Below are 20,637 nucleotides of genomic sequence, written 5' to 3' on the forward strand. Positions count from 1 at the left end.
CTCACGCCCCAACTCTGTGCCCCGACTTTCCTCCGCGGTCGTCCCGCATCCCCGCGCCGCGGGCGGAGCGACTTGGCCAGAGCCCCCGCGGGGCAGCGGGCAGCGGCGGCGCAGCAGCCAGGAGGGGGCGCCCGGCACCCCGGAGCCGGGGCTGAAGGGCTGGCCCTGCCGCGGCTCCCGCCCCAGTCCAGTGGAAGTTGGTTCGGCCAGAAAGGTGCCCCCTTCTGCCAGAGAGAGGTAATGCCCGCCAGCTGCGACCACCCGCTCCCCCGTTTTTCTCTTCTCTTCTCACCACACTCCTCTCTCGCGTTTCCTATTTGCTTCTCGCTCGCTTTTTGTTTTTGCTTGCCAAGTTCCCTTCTCATTCTCCGCCTCTCCTTGCTTGCTGGAACTTTCCTCGTCTTCCCGCCTCCCTTCACCCGCTCTGGAAGGGTTTGTCCAGTGGAGGGGGGTGGGGAAGGGGGGTGGGGGGCGGTGCATTTCCTGCCAAGACTGACTCCCCTCCATAGGGCCTCCCTGGGTGCCGCAAAAGCAGCTCTTAGAGGGATGGCTGGCAGGGTGTGAGGTGGTTAAGGAAGGCCATTCTCTTCCGGACCAGGGCCTGGGGACCGTGGTTTGGGTGAGTGAAGCGTTTGGAGCAGCGCCTCCTCCGTGTGAGAAGCTGGGATAGCTTTACTAGACGGATGGCTGCAGTCCAGTCTCTTGGCATCACACTTGAAAGTCAGGATATTCGAGGTCAACTTCTCATTACATATGTCCCTAAAAGATCTAAAGTCCGCCTCCCCGGACAGCCTTCTGTCCTCTCATCTGAGAAGTCGTACTAGGGGTGGAGAGTGGGGCCTTTAAAAGGACACCGCCCATCTAGAGTCTTCTCTAATCCCCCAATACGCTGACGCGTGCCCACACCCCGCTCCCGCCCCAGCGCCGCAGCCACCGGGCATTAGACCCCCGGAGAGCACGTTCCATAAGCTCCCTGCACAAATCCCCTCGGAAACATTAATCACAACCACCAGTGAATACAAAATGTATGCCTGTGCCCTGTCTGCCTTTTAATCCCAAACGTAATTCTGAAAAGCAGCACCAGACAGGGGCTCTATCAATCCCTTACACTAGTAAATGCAATCTGACCTACTGGACTTGTTTTCCTGCAGTTTCTCAAAGTTAGCTCGCTAAAGGAATGTTCAAAAACGAGGGGAACGGAGAGCCTTGTAGGGCGGCACAGCAATAACGGCATGCACTTCAATCGAAAGGCGCTCGTGATGTGCGGTGGAATTACAGACCAGGAACCCCGCAGCACCCCCCAGAGTGGCGGTGGAATGTGCATTCGGGGAGAGAGGCGTGAGAGAGAGAGGGGTGGAGCTAGTTGAGAAGCAGGAGCCTGGTGTAAGGTTCGGAGCTCACGAGGAAATCCAGTTCCCTCCCCAGTCTTGGGGCTTGAGTGACCTAAGCTGGATACTGTCAACTTGCTGTGGTGCTGGGGTAGGCACAGGGACCCACCCACAACTTGAAAGCATCAGGGCTTGACCCCCTGAAGTCTGTTCTCGCTCTTACAATTTCACTATCATGTCGTTCAGTTAATCATATTTCCCTTCTCCCATTTTATTCAAAACCGTCTTTCAGCTCCCTCATAATCGTAATTTGCACCATTGCCTTTTATCTTTGATTAATTAGGAAACCGAAAAAGATAATGGAGGGTCGGGCCAATGAATTAGCCTTAGGAACGGACGGACGAGGTCTGGGCTGCTGTGTGGGTGCGCATTGCCCACGGCTGCTGGGCTGGGGGCGCCCCTACGGTGCAGGAAGGGGTTAAGCAAAGGCGCGCGGTGCCCACTAAGTGAAAAGAGCAGTTCGCAAACGAACTCAGTGGGCGAAAGCACAGGCTTCTCGCCATAGGCAGTGTGGAGCCCCCTGTGATTTTTTAGCTTTTCCTGTTTTAGTCTAGAAGAGGAGAGAGAAGACCTGGGTGGGGTCAGGGTGGGACGCCTCTTTCTTCCAAGGAGGTTTCTCGTGCAGCGGGTGGCAGGTTTTAAGCCCGATGATTTCAGGTGGGCGTCTATTTCTTCTGGGATAGGAAGTTAGACTTCCTTTTGCGTCCTTTCCTCATTTGTCTACTAGTCTGACTGAAGTGGGAGGGGGAGGGGGGAAAGAGATATGGAGGTTCTGTTATTATGATCATTCCAGTAATTCCCTGGCCAAAGAGGAAAGCTGGTAACCTGGAATCGTTCCCTGCCCTCCAGAGGCATCTGGCGGGTTCCGGATTCTTCTTTTCTCCCTCCATGAAATTGATCACGCCTCCCAGACGGCTGAAGGAGAGCACTTTGCCACTCTTCACAGCTTTGCCTCATCCTCTTTAGCTTTCAATTGAAAACCAATTAAAGGTTTCTATAAATCTGTTAGCTCCCCTTTTATCTGGGGACCCCTGATGCATGCGATATTGCCCTTTAGATGCCTCTTCCGTGTTTTGTTTTACAATTGTTGTATCAATATAATGCAGCCTTTCTTCTCCTGTCTCTATAGATACAGATACACAAGGAAAACCAAAGCTATTCAGTCGCCTCATTTGTCCAGCAGCCTAACAGTGATGCCCTTTCTCTGCTGCTGCTTTCCCTGCTTCGGGAGCAGCAGTTATGGTAGAAGCAGATGGCTACTGATTGGGGGAGCTTTGTGGCTCTAAATACTGAATACTTTATGGAAAAGGAGTTTATCATGCTTCGTTGGGCAGAGGAACAAGGGGGTGAGATTTATGGCCAGGAAAAATAAATCTTTTATAAGTTGAGGCTCCTTCTCACCAGTTGACTCCTTTGCCCAGAGGGATTGAAACACTGAAGAATTGCTTTTATTTTACTTTATGCTGATTTCTGCTAACAGTACTTTTTAGTCATGGTCTGAGACAAGACTAAGGGCAAGAAGGATATGAAATACCCTAGGTTCTTGTTGCTGCATCAGCATTCTCTGCCCTATCAGGGAGATAGTTCTTGGAGACTGTGTTGTCCTAGATGTCCGGTTAGTTGTTGGGCATAGCACCATCCTCCATTATCCTATTATCTATGGAGAACAAAAAGGGATGTAAGTGTGACCATCTGAAAAGTCAGAGGGAGCACTGGTATTAAAAGAGTGGAGCAGTAATGAGGCATATGTGATGAAGGCATCCTCCCCTGCTCTGAAAGGGTCTGGGCTGAAAGGATGATTCAGAGATGTCAGTGAATTGAATTTTTGAATTGAATTTTTGGGCTCTGGGGAATATAGTTTCCAAACCTCCACTAAAGGTCTAATTCACCCCTGATAGACTTTTTTCTTTTCTTCCCCTCACTTGTTTACTTTTCTTGAGTCAGGTGTGTCTGCTGCTAGAGTGCATCCCATCTCCATTGGGGGGTGCACCCCCGTTGCTCCTCCTGTGGCCTAAACCTCTTTCCCTAGAGAGGTGCTACACCCTGAGATCTTCCCCTCCCAAAAGCCATAACAAAAAGTCACAAAGGATGCTCACAACATGTCTACTGATAGCTAGGCACAAAGAGACGGAAGCCTGTTCCCACTCTGGGCCTCCTATTTCACTCAGAAATATTTTGTCTTGTCTCCTTAATATTTTGAAATGCCGTTTTTTACCTAAGAAACATTTGTTGAAAGTTCCTTTCCCTTGTCTTTTCTATTCTTTCACCATGTCTTTAGAAACTGAAGAGGAATTGTCAAAGGAAAAAAGGCATGCAGCTTCCAGAAGTGTCATATACTTTCTGCCACAAGTTACTATTTCCCATGCAGGTGGTGTTCTACCACCTCACATAACCACAGGAGCCTTTGTATTTTCCTTTCTTTCTGAACAGGAGAAAAAGTGCAGCAGGAGAGCTAAGATTTTTTAAATTATATTGACCCAGCCTTTCAAAGTAGCAGGCACTAAGATGCTTTGACTTTTTAACTTTTTAAAAAAAAAAAAAAAAGATTGATTTATTTATGTATGTGTGCATACAAGAACTGGGGTACAGGCCAGAGGTGTGGGAGGTGAGAGGATTCACCAGAGACAGAGTGGGGAACAGAACAGGCAGACTGACTGAAATACACCACAGAGGGGAGCAGCAAGTGTGTCAGGAGAGGTCTGCTGTGCCATGTGGGTAGCTCCCTGGCCCGGGGTTGAACTCCTCCTGCAGAAGCTGCAGATAGCTTCAAAGTAGGTTGCTTCTTAACCCCTTGCACCACCAGGGAGGCCCAACTTTTTAATTTTTTTAAGCTCTTATGTTCTAAGATGAATACTCTGCCAGGTTTAATTCATAAGACACTTTCAGTTTAGTATTATTAGCCCATTTTCACGGATTCCCTTCCTTCACAGAAAACAGAAGCACAGAGAGGGTACCTAAACAAGTGGTCTGGCTGAGGTCTAAATCAAGACTTGTCCTTGCAATATTCATGGCCACCTATGAGATAAATGTTTTTGAGGAAGTGAGGTAGTGCAAATGAGGAAACTAAAATTAGGAGGCTACATGATTTGCTTACAGACACTCAGCTAGTCAATGGCAGACCTGGCGTTCAAACCTAAGTGTTAGGATCCCAAATTTCAAGCTCTTGTCCACTGCTTCTTGGATCCTGGGGCTCAGAACAAATCACTGTTACCTACTCCCTAGCCTGGATGAGAGGCTTTGCAGAGTGAGACCATAGGCTAGGCCAAGGTTAACTAATGCCCCTGCTCTGGTTTGTAGCTGTGCTGAAACAGGATGAGGGGAGGTGGGGTGGTAGGTGCTGGGGTGGGACAGGGGGCTCTTTTGATCTCAAGGCCCACAAAGCTCTGGGTGTGCTAGGCTCTTGGGCGGGGCCTGAAAGTAGCTCTAAAGGAAACCCAAACTTCTGGAAGCGGAGTGCTGACCCATAGGAATCATCCTCCAGCCTGCAGGGCCTGTCCCTCCACACTCCCTAAACTTGGGCGTGCAGTGGAGGGCTGGCGCTGCCCCCTTCTGAGCTCTTCTGCTGAGCCTTAACTCTTCCAGGAGGAGGAGGGGCCCAGAGCACTGAGCACTGGTCCGGGCTAGTGGACTGGGCCCCGGGCATCTCAGCCTACTCAAAGCCTTCTCAAAGCATCTCAGAGTTCCACTCTCTCTGCACTTGCAAGCAGGTGTTTTCATATTTCTTTTTGTTGTTGTTGTTAAGATTTATTTACTTATGCATGCAAGAAGGGGTGTGTGTGCAGGCCAGAAGTGAGGGGGTAAGCAGATTCACCAGAGACAGAGTTGGGAGAAGAACAGGCAGACTGACTGAAATACACTGCTGAGGGGAGCAGTGGTTGAGACAGGAGAGGTCTGCTGCACTATATGAGTAGCTCCCTGGTGGGGATCAAACTCATGCTGCAGTGGCAGTGGATAGCTTCATAGCGCTGCATCTTAACTCCTTGTGCCTCCAGGGAGGCCCTCAACTTTGTGTTTCTAAGATGGTGCCTCTTAGATGGTGCCTCCACTACAGGAAAGACCCAGGATGGGCATGTAGGACATAAGTCTGTCAGCCTTCCAACGGGACAATGTCTCGCCCTTCTATACAGATCAAGTCCATGGTGGCTGAACTTTTGGGTCCTTCCTTTTGCCATAGAGGGGGCTCTTGAACAGATCCCTCCTGCCTATTTTGCCTTCCAGAACATCTTTCAGATCTCCCTAAATAGCAAGTCATTGAGAAATCCTCAGCCTCCCTTGAGGTGGCTTTGAAAGAAGTTCCCAAATGTTCTGATGAGGAAAGAAGGCAGTGTTAGTAAGCATAACAACATCCAGCTCCAAAATGGGTATTTACAATGGGTCAGGTATTGCTTGCTGCTAAATAACTACTTAGCCTTCACAATCACTTTATGAAGAAGGCGTCCTTCATTGCCTTTTGTTCATAGATGAAGGCTTCAGTACAGACATATTAAATTGCCCACCCAGCATCACGACCGGGACTGGAATCCAGGCAGTCTAGTTCCCCTGATGCAGTCATGGTCTGAACTTGCATGGTTGGTCCGTCTCAGGTCAGTGCTCCAGATTTCTAACTAGGGAGAATATTCCTTAGTGAAAGCACTGAGACCGCCTTGGGAAGGTGTCCTCTGAAATGAAACTAACCCCAACTCTTGGAAGTTGTTCCTTACCATCTGCTCAGCAACTGGCTTTTCGAAGCGCCCTGGCACCTGCCCTCCTTCCTGCACGGAGTCCTCACTGGGACTCGGGAGGCAGCGCTTCCTTCCTTTGCCTGCGGAGAGAAACCAAGACCAGGGGAGGACACTAGCAGCCCAGCTATTAAGAGATCCGAACGCGGATCCACTCCCTGGAAGGGGCAACTGCAAGCCCAGCGGGCGAGGACCAGCGCGGGAAGAGGGGGTGGTGAGACAAGCAGCATTGCAGTTCCTGCAAGCCCCGCCTTTATGTGTCCTTTCCGCGAGGAAAGTGACTGCTGAGTAAGAGGCGAGTTTTGGCACTGTAATTCGGGGGAGCGACGGGGAGCTGGAGAACCGGGAAACGCCGCAGGCCTTTAGCTTGGTCGCGGCTCTGTCCAGGGCACGTCTAGGGCGCACCAAGCTGTGGCATGGCCTCGTTTTGCCCCAAGTTCACGGTTTGCGTTCGCTGCTTCTAAAAGAGCGACCCCACCCCACAGCCCGGAGCTGAAGGTGGCTTGTGAGGTTCTTCCCAGGTCGGGCCCTGTGTCAGGTTTCTGAATTCTTTCATGAATCATCCCAAATATTTTGGGAGGCATGTCAGCACTTGCACTTGGTGCACTGTTCAGGTGATGTCCTCCCTGGGTCTCTTCCAGAAACACCTGTTTGCCCACGTTGAAGGCTGCTCATTACATTTTCTGTGCATTCTTAACACTGTTGCCCTGCCTTATACTGAGACACAGGCACTCAAGAATCCAGACATCAGGAATTGTCTGCAATGAGCAGATGCTTCTGTGCCTTGGTTTCCACCCAAAATGTTGAGTCCAGAGTCAGCTACGAATGACTTAGGGAATAGAGCAGTTAATTCATTCCCCCAGGTAGAAATGGACCCTTTGCCATCTCAGCACATTGACTTTGCCCAGGATATTTTCACAAATTCAAGGGATTTCCACTAGTCTGGAAACATTAACTTCCTAAGGCCTCGGATAAAATGATTTTAGAATGCAGAAAATACCGTAAGAGCATATACATACAAGGTGTACTATATACTAAATTTGTATGTAGAAGATGTATTCTTTAGAACTTTATTCAGTTTTGCTTCTCCAGGACCAATCACTCTCTTATGATGACACAAACTACTTTTCAAAACCATCTTAAATAAAAACATACAACAAGGAAACACTGAATAATTTATGGATATGAAGCCAAGAAAAATGGCAGTCCTGAAAGTTTTTTTTTTTTTCAATTACTACCTCCAACAACACTCACCAGCTTAAACACACACACACACACACACACACACACACACATACATACACAGCCACATTTGATCAGGTATAAAATTGTCCAGGCCTAAACTGAATTGTAGGCCTTGAGGAAAGCTTAACAGCCATCTCTTTATATTCAATGTGTTTGTTGTGTTGGGGAACTTATGAATGCTATATTTAGCAATTTGATCATTTACTTTTAAAATATGGGTTTTCCCTAAAACTTTAGAAGAGATTGTGAATTCTATCTTGGTTACCTTTATATTACATTAACAGAAGACTGTTAAGTCAGTGTGGGGATTGGTTATTCAGTCAGCAAGTTCAAGAGAATAAATATGTTTCAATTCCCATCTATTATATCTGCAACTTTGTAATATGTATGCTTTTGTTTATAGTAATCATATTATTACTATTATTTGTGACATGTTGATCTCTGAATTTTTTAAGAGACCACTTCTCAAAGTATTAGAATTGAAGACTTACACTGATAGTTTTGAGCATTTATGACAATCTGTTAAAAGCTATAGATTTTCCATATGTTTAGGGAGACATTTCCCCATCATTGCTAGGTTAATACCTCTGAATTAAATCATGAAACACCTGCAGTTCATTGGAATTGAAATCACAAAAAAAAAATTGTTTTCACACAGTCCAGTTTGCAATATGAGCAGGGGAACAATTTGGGTATGAAGACACACAGTATGTAAAGAAATTAAGCTATATTTCTAATACTCTAACAAAGCAATATAAACCATCACTGTTGTGGTTACTAGTTGATATCTTACTCCCTGGATCATTTTGCTTTCTTTTCTTTGTTGCCTCTCTTTTCATTAGAGAAAACCAGATGTCTACCTTTCTCCTTAGATGAGGAAATTATTCCAGGGATGGGTCCCAAGCTAGAAACCCCTTGGCATGTGCATGCTCTACTAGACCTTTTTTTCCCAGGAGAGGACTGCTTTGTTGCTGCTCATCCCCCAGCCTCTCTGATCACAATCTAAGTCCTTACCTCAGAGGACTAGCTGGGGTCAGGTGCCAGAGAATCAAGTCTGCTCAGTATGGACACACTATGTGCCAATCAGCATCTGTCTGTAACTCAGCATTATACCCAGCCTAAAACAGAAAGGAAAAGGGGTGGGATTTGCATACAGAGTGTTGGAATCATGACTCTTCTCCTAGCTGTGTGATGAGATTTGATTTAGATCTTTTCATTTTGGTACTTATCCTAAGGCCTGCAATGGATTTTCTAGAAATCTGATACTCCCTTCTTTTTGGAGACTTTTGGAAACCCCTTGGTTCCAAGTCTGCCTGGAAAGCCTGGACTGAAAGGCAAAAAGGCTCAAGAGTGGCTGATGATAGTCCTGCCTGTATTTCCTTCTCCACACTCTACTCTTCCTTCTGAGATCTTTTCATAGGTGGTAGTAATTCAGTCTGGTAAGGAATCTGTAACCCATGGATTTGACAGAAAACCAAAATAATAATTGCTAACTCTCTAGATAGTCATCTGGTTGTAGGGGGAGGTATAAAAGCTGGAACAACCCCTAGGATCAGGATGGTGGATATTGGATCTTGTTCACAGGTGACTCACACACAAGTGAGGATTTCAGGTCTGTGGTAGTTGTCTTCAGTAGCATCCCATTTTGTTAGCCACTGTAGAAGTCATACTCAGAAACTATTAAGCCAGCTGACTACAACCCAAATCCTGGAGAGGAAATGAATGTACACAAAACTGAAAGAATGTCCAGCTTACAGTTGAATTCCAATAGAGGAGCAACTGGAAGTTAAGATCTCTCAGAGAGAAGGTTTTAGACTTGAGAAAGGTAGGTTAAACCATAACAACAATAGTACTAGCAGCAGGAACAACACTAAAAAACAGCTAGCATTTATTGAGAAAGAGGAAAAGCCACAAAGAGAAAATGGTAATCAGGAAGTAACCACAGCAGCTGGAGCCTGGAGCTTCTCCTCACAGGTTACAAAATTATCCATCCCATGTGTCTCTGGCTTTCCCAGGACCAGCCTAGGAAGCTGTCACTCAGTTATCACGTGATGAATCAACTGTAAAAGGGTGAGGAACAGAACCAAACTGATATTGCCATATGTAATTATAAAAAAAAAAAAGTACCCCCCCACCCCGCTCCATGAACCTTTATCCAGAGCAGCATGTGTGACCCTTTTTGACTCACTAAGATGTATAAATAAAATGAAATAAATTACCAGTTAAGATTACCTCTTGTTTTCTTTTTAAACCCAAGAAGCATAGTTCTTCTGATAAAAAGAAAAATGGGAGGAAGAGAGCTAACAGCCCTCTAAAAATTGTGTTTTCCCCGTCCACCCAACATTTCTGTTTGCCTTTGATGTACAAGTAGCCAAGTTTATCCCTTAGAAAGTTGTTAAAAGTTGTTATTCTTGACAGTAAAACTAGATAGTGCAATACATCTCCATAAAGTTCCATTTTCTGCCTCCATCAACCCGCATGGCATGGCCCCTTCCGGAAATCTCCTGGTGGGAAATTAATAAGTTTAGGGAAAAGTCTCTACCATCTGCTTCCTGCTTCATTGGCATCCTCTTGTTTTCCAAATGCATTTTCTCTTTCACCATGATTTTTTTTTTTTTTTTACAACTAAGCCTTTGTTGGTGTTGTGCTTTGGAAATAGGATTAGTAGGGGATGGACGGAGACCTAGAAAGGGAGAGAGAGAGCGCGAGAAAACAATATATTTTCATTCTCATATGGCTATAATCCTAGTGAGTTATGTAGGCTTCACCTGCCTCATGTCACAGAAGTTCAGCTATTTGGGGGCCCATTTGTCCACACTGGGAGGAGAAACCGCACTTCCATTCTAATAGTCTCTAAGAATCAGATTTCATTTCTTAGTCTTTCTCCACCCTCTCACTTAAGTCATAAAAGGCACCACCTCGGGAATCATTTATCAATCTCCAACCTTCCTTTCCAAAACAATACTGTAGTTGTCTACCCGTGTATTTTTGCCATAACTGCATGAAACCTTGCTAAAGTAGAATGAGGTGAACATATTCTCACTCTTCCTTGTCATCCCTCTAATCATTTAATTGGAAATGAAATCCCAGGGAAAAGAGAGCCAAATGCATGCATAAACTCATTGTTCCATGTGAAGTAGATAAAACTATTGACTGAGATGCATTTTTATAGTACTGTCTGAGGCTGAATAAGTGCCTCAACCCTTCATTTAGTATCAGTGAATTCCAGTAAGTAATAATGCAGAGTGATTTCCAAGTAGTTTTTGGCCCATAAGTTTCTAGAAAATGATAAGTAATTTGCTCCTATTAATGATTGTCATGGAGACAATTATATTACCAAGGAAAATATGTACCATGAAATACTGGGGGAAAAAAAAAAAAAACCCAACAACTTCTAAATAGGAATTTTAAGTTTAAAATGGGTAGGCTTTTGTTTTGTGTTTCACGACACACGTATTACCTAAGACAGATTGTTATAAATTCTTTAATTTAGGAATTTATTTATTTTATTAATTTTGGCAATCAATGGGGGAAACTAAAGAGGGGGCAGAAACATGAAAGTGAGAGAAAATATCAATGGGTGGCCAGATTCTTAACATATCTTTCCCCTCTTTAATGCAGCATCTTAGTCATGTCCGAGCTTGAGATTTGGAAGGTAAAACTATACCATCCTCAATTTACTCTAGGTTTCAGTACCTCAACGGAGATTTATATCCTATATTCAAGAAAGGAAAGGCCAGGGGGAAGAAAAATGCCTCCTACTTGAAGTTAAAGTTTTTCTAAATGCTCACATTCTGGAATGACTACTTTTATATTTACATATATAAGAGAATTTCAAAAGTGGCTTTCATGGGCAGATGACTTTTCCTGGGAGAGGGAAATTTCTTATAAAAAAGCAAAAGAAGGCACTAAGAGGGTTCTGTTCAACAGTTTCATGGAATTAGGTTTAGGGCCATTACCCGCCCAACCCCCCCAGCCCACCCTCTTACACTTTGCTTGCATCAGACTGTATTGCTAAAGGACCACAACTATCTCGTGGCTACTTCCTTATCATAACTTGTTGTTGCTTACTCTTTCCTTTTCTTCTCTGAATTCACTTTAAGTGTCTGACCACTATTATTCAGCTGTCAGTTTACAAATATTTGAGGCAATTCTTTGACATTTCTAATTTCCCACACTTAGGAAAATGGTGATTAGAGGAGAAGGGGTGTGGAGAAAAAGAGAGAAATGAATGAAGCAGCCAGTCGTTAAACAATTGGCTAACTACAGTTGCAGATTCTTATATAGGGATATGTGAGCGCCCTCAGCCTTGGCCGTGGGTCCCCTTTAGCCAAACTAACTGCACACATGGCATAAGAGAAATGATAGTGTAAGATGCAAGAGAACTGCAGTCGAAGCAGCTCTCTTTGAAAAGTCAGTAGCAAACCTGGAAATTAAGGGCAAATCCCTGCTTCCACTCAATATATGGGGGTTTTGCAAGGCAAGTCTCCTTGAGAGTCCCAGCTTAATCCTAGGCAGAGGCAGAAGGACTCAGAATTTATGGGGGCGGGGGTGGTGCTGTCCAGGGTTCGATGAAATCAGGAGAGAGAGAAAGAGAGACCCCAAGGAAAAGAGAACTCAGTGGGAAGTTCCCCATATATATATATATATATATATATATATATATATATATATATATTTTTTTCATTTCTACTCAGCAATATCCTTCCTTCGCCTCCCTGGATCGCAGGCACCGCTGCGGAACGATGTTTAGTGCCTGATTGCCCCTCTGGGTTCCGGAGGGAGATCTTAGAGCTGCGAGAGGAACAAACTAACACCGTAAATGCCTTTTCCTTCTACGGGAAGGCTCTTTATCAAACCCCCCACCCCTTCATTTACCTTATTTCATTACTGGATAAAAACGTAGTTGTCTCCTTCTTAAGCCGTGGTTTTGCTTCGACTAGCGATCCAATTTACCCTAAAGTTATCAGATTGCCCTCTGCAATGCACGGCTAGGCGGGGCCGAGGGAGTGGGCATCGATACCATTCATAGGCCTTTCTTCCTTTAGGAGTAAAGAGTTGAATGGCAAAAAAGAGCCTCCGCGAAAAATGTGTCGCAGCCCCAGTTGAAGGAGTCAACGTGCAGGCTGTTAAGGACCTCAAGTCATTAGCATCAGCTGCTTCACTAAAGGGGTAAGCCAGCGCCTCTAAGTGGCATAACGCACAAACGAGGCTCCCGAGACCGCGATGGAAGCTCCATCCACTCATCCACCACCCGCTGGCTGTGAAAGTCTCCCCGCAGCCCATCTTGGTAATCATTTTTTACTTGGATTCACCCGCACGCCCTCCGCCACCCCGAGGTTTTAGAATCCCGCTGCTCTCAACGTGGACCCACTCCAGGACTACGCAGAACATGCCAGGTAGAGGGAGGAACAGTTTTGTGTCCGGTAAACTGGATTCTTCCCACTCATCTCCCCTCACCCCTTCCCCGCCCGGGTACTTGTGTCCCGGGACCAGAAGACCCCTGGAACCCCTTTTCCGAGGTCTGGCAGCGCCCCCACTCCTTTCCCCTTACCCCAAGTCCAGGTCCAAGTGTAGGGTGAGCCAAGTTCTCACCAGAGCGCATCCTTTCCGAATCTTGAGCGGAGCGGCTTGGTGGAACGAGCGCTCCAAGAGAGAGCCGGTGTGGCGTATCACCCCCAGGCAACTAGCTGCGCAAACCCACAGCTGCTCAAAGGCCAGAGAATCGCTCTGGTTTAATCCGCAGCCCCGATCCCTTTCACAGAACTTAGACTTGGGGAAAAGCGTGCGGGTTTCGTGAGCGCGCTGGGTGGCCAGCTCTCTGCCAAAGGTTCTCCAAGTGCCAGGACAAACGAGAGAGGCCCTTTCCGATTTTTTTGTTACTTCTCTTTCCGACCCTGAAATGATCTTCCCCTTTTAATAGCCCCAGAGGGCCCAAGGTTTAGAAAGAGGCGGGCGGGCGGGGTGGCACTCAGAGAGGTTTTGCCACTTGGACAAGGCGCTCAGGACCTGCGGGGCTCAGGGAGGCCTGAGAGACCGCAGTGAGGCTGGCGGCGCCGGAGGGAGCGCCCAGACCAGCAAAGAGTTAAAGGGAGGGGACGTGGGCTGTCACGCGTCATTGGGCAGATTATGTGCAGCAAACAAAAAGTGTGTGTCTGCGTGCCAGTCAGTCACTGCATCGGGTCCATCTGTACAACTCTCTCCTCTCTCTCTCTCTCTCTCTCTCTCTCTCTCTCTCTCTCTCTCTCTCTCTCTCTCTCTCTCCTCTCTCCTCTCTCCTCTCTCCTCTTCTCCCCCTCATCTGTCTCTCATCTCTTTAGGCTGAGCGTAGACGACAGCAACACCAACACCTCTTGACATGGAAATACACTGATACAATAGACGAGAGAAGCACGGGATTGCCTCTCCCGATTTCAGGTGGCCTTATCTGGGCGATTCAATCCTGATCATAATCCTGGTAAGTCTGTTCGCTCTGATGTGGGAGGGGGATGGGAGCAAGACAGGTTTGGTGAGAGAGTAAAAGAAATAAAATTATCCTCTGGCTCCTCATTATACAGGAGAGGGGGCAAATAATTTTTGAGAGGCTCTCTGCTATCAATAAGATTATACAAAGGGAGGAGTGGATGGGGAGCACTCTGCCGGGAGAGCGAGCGGCTGGGGAGCGCGCGGCCACCAAACAATGCCTGCCTACGGGGGATGCTTAGCTGCCGGCTGCGGCGGGTTTTTGGCGAGTCTAGCCGGCTTGAGTAGGATCGCGGGGTTGCAAAAGAACCCGGGGCTCCAGAGGAGCGTGCTGATCTGTGAAAGACTGGGTGGCAAAGACGGCCGCGCGCGGGATGCCCAGGCTGTCGCGCAGCGGTTATTGTAACCGGCTGGAGGCTCGTGGCGGAGGCCGCAGCGACGCGGGCCCCTATTAGCGCGGCGTAGCGAGGGTCTTTTCACCGTATTGTTAGGTAGAACTGCATTTTAATGATTGCGTCCCTGCTGTTGCCCGAAGTGATGGGGCGACCTCCCGGCACAATGAAACGCTTGTGTGAAAGATACTTTTAAAGAAAGAGAGAAATTGGGGCATAAAACGCTGAATTGAGGAAAATGAAAGGAGAGAATAGGGTTCTGTTGAAAAGAAGAGGAGAGATTCTGAAGGTTTTTTTTTTTTTTAATGTCTTTAAATTTGCATTTGGACATCAGAAAGTCTACACTGTGTGGGGTACAAATGTCCAGGGATAGATGTTACAGCAAAAAAGTTTTTGCTTTGCAGATATTTTCTCTTATATAGATCTGGCAGATATCACCCCATACTTGACATTTGGGGGATGCAATAGGGTGAATGGAAAAAGAAGCTGATCAAAGTTACAAGCTCTGTTAGTTGGAAAGGGGGGAGAAAAAGCACTATCTTGCAATTACATTTGTAAGATTAATTGGTTAACAGACATTAAGATAAAATGGACATTACTAATATTATTCCGTAATGAACAGCTTTGCAGGAAAAGAATTAGGTCTACTCCTTTTGCTACCTCAATTATACACTACAGGCAGCAAATTACTGCCTATGGCAATATTATTAAAGAAAAACCAACTTGGGAGGGGGGGAGAGATCTTTTTCTCAGCCAGAAGGAGTGAATGGTATAATTCAAAGCCAATTTTTAAATCTAAATACTTGTTTTCTTAAAATAAGTCCTGCAGGGGGTGTCCAGTGGCAAAGGAAAGACAATATCTATTTATGACAGCTTAGTAAAGAGCCCTCCATCAGAGAATTACTTTCTAAATTGCTTTGGATTAAACAGCTGGAGAGCCCACCAAGGTCTACTCAAACAGAGCTGCCCCCTCTTACCAGGACCAGTCCTATCTGGTGGAGCAAGAATTTACCAGTCATTACGTAGTTGGCATTTCAGACAGGGGGCACTTCAGGCTGTTGGCAACCGCCAAGAGGCCAGTCCTATACCTGCTCACTTCATAAGGCACATGTGACTCAATCCACCCCCTTGTATAACAAGGTAACTGGGATTCACTCTCCTCCATAAATAAGCATGTCGAGAAAAAAATAATTACCTCCACTTGCTGCTTTTAATTAAAGCCTCGGAGGGACAGTGCTGGATTATGGTAATGAGCAGACATACGTCCCTTCTTGTAGGCTACAGAGAAGGTTAGCTCACACGGAATCAGTGGCCCTGACACTCCACTTGAAATCCATTTGCCATGCTCTGCTTTCTCTGCCTGCTCACGAATGCTGATCCCCTTTCGGAAGAAAAATCAAATCACACACAGACACCCACCCACCCCCTCCACACACATCCCAAACACCACCACCACCAGGATCAGTACATTGATGAGCTGAGAGAATCTTTCTACCAAAGGTTAAAAGTTTCTTTCAGTCCTTAAAGTCTAGTTTTAAAAAAAAATCTATTGTTTTCTGTTATTCTCATCCCCCAAATTCTGCCCACCCTCCTCCTAGGTGGTGCAAAACCAATTTCCTCTTTCCTTAGCCTATGCTTTCTTTTCTCCTAGCAATCAGTCCACTCTGAACTCTCAACGTTCCTATTATTCCTATTATTTTATTTTAAAAGAAAATGACAGTGCTTCCCTAGTTGGCATCTTCAAAATGTGTCAGATTTAATCTACTACTGGCTTTATTTCTGAAATGAGCTATGAGAATTCAAGGAAAATCTGTCTCATAAGTAAAATGTTCTCCCTGGATTCATAGAGGCAAAAGGAGTAATGTAACTCGCTTCATTGTCCTGTGTATCTGTCTCTAGTGATGGAGGATTCAGGCATCCAGCGAGGCATCTGGGATGGAGATGCCAAGGCTGTCCAACAATGTCTGACAGATATTTTTACCAGTGTTTACACCACCTGCGACATTCCTGAGAATGCTATATTCGGTCCCTGCGTCCTGAGCCATACCTCCCTGTATGACAGCATAGCTTTCATAGCTCTCAAGTCCACTGACAAGAGAACAGTCCCCTATATCTTCCGGGTAAGTCTTGGCCAATGCTACTTAGGGTATGAGGGTCATGTCCTGTTGAAAATAGACTACGAATCATTCTAATGACAAGCTGAGAGAGGTTCTGAATGTGGCAAATGCTATAATGGGAGCTATCCTATTTTACACACCAAGAATTAGGAAAGGAAAATTAAACTCAAATTATTGTCAGTTGATTTTCTGGATTAAATGAAATTTGATTTTGAATGCCAGATACACGTCTAAATCAGAGACTCTATTCTGGGCTTTCCACGTCATGAACACAACTCCTTATCTCTTTGGGAGATTTCACTAAGGTTGAGTCTGTTTGCATATAAAAGACATGCTTTAAGTGTTTTTTTAAATAAGCACTGGGTATATTTGCTTTCCAATCTAGGAGGCCAACTCTCCCCTTAAATTTTACCCTTTTTGGTAATGCTAGGTAGTGCTAAGAGTTTGTATTGAAATAAAAATGTCAATGTTTGAGTTTGAAGAGAAAAACCCATTAAACCCATATGTTTGAGCTTGAAGATAAAAATCCTCTCACTTCCTAGTCTTTCTTTACAAAGAAAATTATTAATTGCTCAAGCCAAAATTAGGAAGAGGAATGAGCATCATGGAATATGTCTAGGATCACAACTTGCGTTTTTATGTCCAAAACCAATAAAACTCCCCATACTTTTATCATGTGGGATAATTTAGATGTAAATCTGCAAGAAATTAACACTAATTTGAGTTGTAAGGAGGAATTTCCTAATTTGGAAATATATTCGGCCAATATATGAAAACCACGACTTGCATAATCTATACGATCGATACAGCATTTCAAAGACAGTTGTCTTGCCTGCTGGTTACAAACACGAGGATGGGTGACAACCTGGATCAAGTTTGTGGAAGTCTGATGTCAGATAATTCTTTGGAAAAAATGGAACAGATGCAATGGTCCTGGTTCCTCTGGCTCCAGCTCTCATAAGGGTTTCCCCCAAACCTCCACCCCTGACCGTCCTTCTTGTTTTTTCTAAACTGTAGGTAGACACTTCAGCGGCAAATGGTTCCTCAGAAGGTCTTATGTGGCTGCGGCTGGTCCAATCAGCCAGAGATAAAGAAGAGCAGAATCTCGAAGCCTATATCAAAAACGGACAGCTGTTTTACCGATCTCTCCGCAGGATTGCCAAAGACGAGGAGTTGCTAGTTTGGTACGGGAAAGAACTGACTGAGTTGCTCTTACTCTGCCCCTCTAGATCCCACAGCAAAATGAATGGTAGGTTGGCTCGTGACCTGCGTGTGGGCCCTTAGATAGCGGGAAAGTGACACCGGGAGCGGCAGGAACTCATTCTGGGGGGTCGCTTAGGAAGCCTCTGAAATACAATGCTTATAGTCCTGAATGAAGCTGGGACTGATAGAGGAGGGTAAATCGGGGAACACTTGCTTGATGACTGTACTCCCTCCACCTCCCTCTCTCTCCCCCAAGTCTGGAGGGAAAGTTAGACCAGGTCGGACAGGGTGTTCTCTTCTCGGGCACTTAAGTCCTGAGAGATGCAGGTGGATTTGTAAAGGGGGTGATGGCAAACTGGAGACGAAGCTGACTAATCATGTGGCGTGCGTGTGTGTGGTGTGTGCGTGTGTGTGTGTGTGTGTGTGTGTGTGATGTTTGCTCACTAAGCAGGGTCGTCCCCTTACACATGCCTGGAATGCAGCCAACGTTTCCAGTTTGAGTTCCCCTACGTGGCGCATCTGCGCTTCCGCTGCCCCAAGAGACTTCCCAGCGCGGATCTGAGCCCTCCAGACGAGCAGGGCGGTGGCGTGGGCACCAAGGACCACGGGGGCGGCGGTGGTGGCAAGGACCAGCAGCAGCAGCAGCAACAGGACGCACCGTTGGGTCCGGGGCCCAAATTCTGCAAAACCGGCCCCATTCACCACTACCCGGCGCCCTCTCCCGAGGGCAGCAATCCGCCTTCGGTTGGCGGCGGTGGCTGCAGCGCGAAGCCATCCACGGATTTTCACAACCTCGCCCGGGAGCTGGAAAACTCCGGGGGCGGCAGCAGCTGCTCCCCAGCGCGGAGCCTCAGCGGCGGCGGCGGCCACCAGGAGGCGGAGCTGAGCCCCGAGGGCACCGCCACTGGCGGCAGCAAAGGGAAGAGGAAATTCCCCGAGGAGGGGGCAGAGGGCGGTGGCGGCCCGGGGCTGGTGGGGGGCCGGGGCCGCTTCGCCGAGCGGCCCCTGCCCGCCTCCAAGGAGGACCTGGTTTGCACGCCGCAGCAGTACCGCGCGTCGGGCAGCTACTTTGGCCTGGAGGAGAGCAGCCGCCTCTTCGCGCCGCCCAGCCCCGAGACGGGCGAGGCGAAGCGCAGCGCCTTCGTGGAGGTGAAGAAGGTGGCCCGGGCGGCCGGGCTGCAGGAGGACGCGCCGGCGGACACGGCGGGCACGGCCGCGGAGGACCCGGACACGGGCGGCGGCGCCTCCACGCCGGTGGCCGCGTCGCCGGTCGGCGCAGAGAAGCTGCTGGCCCCGCGCCCCGGGGGCCCGCTCCCCGGCCGGCTAGAGGGTGGCAGCCCCGCCCGGGGCAGCGCCTTCACCTCGGTGCCGCAGCTGGGGGGCGTGGGTGGCACCAGCGCAGGGGGTGGAGCGGGCGCGGGGGCGGCGGGCGGCGCGGGCGGCGGGCAGGGCGCGGCGTCCGACGAGCGCAAAAGCGCCTTCTCGCAGCCCGCGCGCTCCTTCTCGCAGCTGCCCCCCTTGGTGCTGGGCCAGAAGCTGGGCGCGCTGGAGCCGTGCCACCCTGGCGACGGCGTGGGCCCCACCAGACTCTACCCCTCCGCCGGTGACCCTTTGGCCGTGAAGCTCCAGGGGGCAGGGGACCTGAACGGCGCTTGCGGGGCCCTGCCGAGCGCCGGCGGGGGGCTGCCCAAGCAGAGCCCCTTCCTCTACGCCACTGCCTTCTGGCCCAAGAGCTCCGCTGCTGCCGCGGCTGCGGCCGCTGCGGCTGCGGGGCCCCTGCAGCTGCAGCTGCCCTCGGCGCTCACCCTGCTGCCACCCTCCTTCACCTCGCTGTGTCTGCCCGCCCAGAACTGGTGCGCCAAGTGCAATGCCTCCTTCCGCATGACCTCCGACCTGGTGTACCACATGAGGTCGCATCACAAAAAGGAGTATGCCATGGAGCCCTTGGTGAAGCGGCGGCGGGAGGAGAAACTCAAGTGCCCCATTTGCAACGAGTCCTTCAGGGAGCGCCACCACCTCTCCAGGCACATGACCTCGCATAATTGACACGGAGAGGATGGACCCCAGGTCTCCAGGCACGCACAAGCACAGACAAGCCACCTACAGGAACAAGCACCAGGACCTCCACCACTTCCTCGGGACCGCTGCACCCAGAGATAGACGCACCCATGCATACAGCTACACACGGCGCCCCTTCTCAGTCACACGTCTGCCCAAGACCTATACACACACGCGCACACGCACGCACACACACGCACGCACACACACGAGACAGAACGGTGGGTTAGATTGGGTGGGTAGGGGTTTTCTTTTGAATGCACGCATTTTCACTTTCCCAAAAGCAAAGGTACATTTTTTAAAATGTCATATATTGCAACATATTGATGCATTTGTCATACGTTTCTACTTAAATTATTAAGCACTTACGGTTTAGATGTAATAATTATATGTAAGGGCAAAATTTATTTTAGATATAAAGTTAAGGAGGGTGAGATGCTTTCTGCATTTCTTGATGACAGATTGTGTTCTTACAAAAATAAACAAAATGAATAAAAAAAAGGGGGTTACGTTCATTAAGTTTCCAGGGGGAAGTGCATGTATCATGAAATGATTATGGACTTCAATGAAGAATGTTATCATTATGTAAATATGTATTTCCTTTTAATACAAAGTGTAATTTTTGTGCCAGTGAAATGGAGTCTGAATAGCTATGTGTTTCTTTTATCCCTGGAAAGATTTATTAAACTTTATAGATTATCCGGGTATGTTGGATGCTTTGACAATAAATAACTATTTTCTTCAAAGCAACTATTTGGAAAGTGTTTTAATTTTTTTTTTTTTTTGTAGCAAAAGACTACACCTTGAGTAGATACCATGTATTTTCACTGAATTCTTGAAAAGTAACAAAGAGAGAGAAGGGAAGGGTATTAAACCATGTCCCCATTTGCATATTTAAGCCAATTTTGAGACTAAATGAAAGAGGTCAAGGTTTGTTTGCCATTTGGAAAATCTGGAATGTGTTGGGCTTTGTGATCAATGGACAAATCATTTATTGGATAAAGATGCCTGCTACGTAGCTAACCTGTTACTGAGATATCAGCATTTTTTTCAG

General features: G+C 47.5%; 1 protein-coding gene across 5 annotated transcripts; it reads left to right on the forward strand.

The window, feature by feature from the left end:
• Positions 1–139: 139 nt before the first annotated feature.
• On the forward strand, positions 140–20,329 carry PRDM8 (PR/SET domain 8). 5 transcript variants are annotated; one of them, XM_037529809.1, is made up of 6 exons: positions 140–237; positions 12,400–12,750; positions 13,672–13,808; positions 16,105–16,325; positions 17,340–17,571; positions 17,977–20,329. In XM_037529809.1, the coding sequence occupies exons 4-6, from the start codon at positions 16,107–16,109 to the stop codon at positions 19,569–19,571; spliced, it is 2,046 nt and encodes a 681-aa protein (XP_037385706.1). In that variant the 5' UTR covers positions 140–237; positions 12,400–12,750; positions 13,672–13,808; positions 16,105–16,106; the 3' UTR covers positions 19,572–20,329. The 5 variants fall into 5 exon arrangements, with proteins under 5 accessions (XP_037385706.1, XP_037385708.1, XP_037385710.1 ...); XM_037529811.1 differs by having other exon boundaries at positions 12,400–12,641; XM_037529813.1 differs by having other exon boundaries at positions 12,400–12,523.
• Positions 20,330–20,637: the final 308 nt, after the last annotated feature.

Source organism: Talpa occidentalis, unplaced genomic scaffold, assembly GCF_014898055.3.
Source record: "Talpa occidentalis isolate TD23 unplaced genomic scaffold, MPIMG_talOcc4v2.1 talOcc4.6, whole genome shotgun sequence".
In the NCBI taxonomy this organism is placed as follows: domain Eukaryota; kingdom Metazoa; phylum Chordata; class Mammalia; order Eulipotyphla; family Talpidae; genus Talpa; species Talpa occidentalis.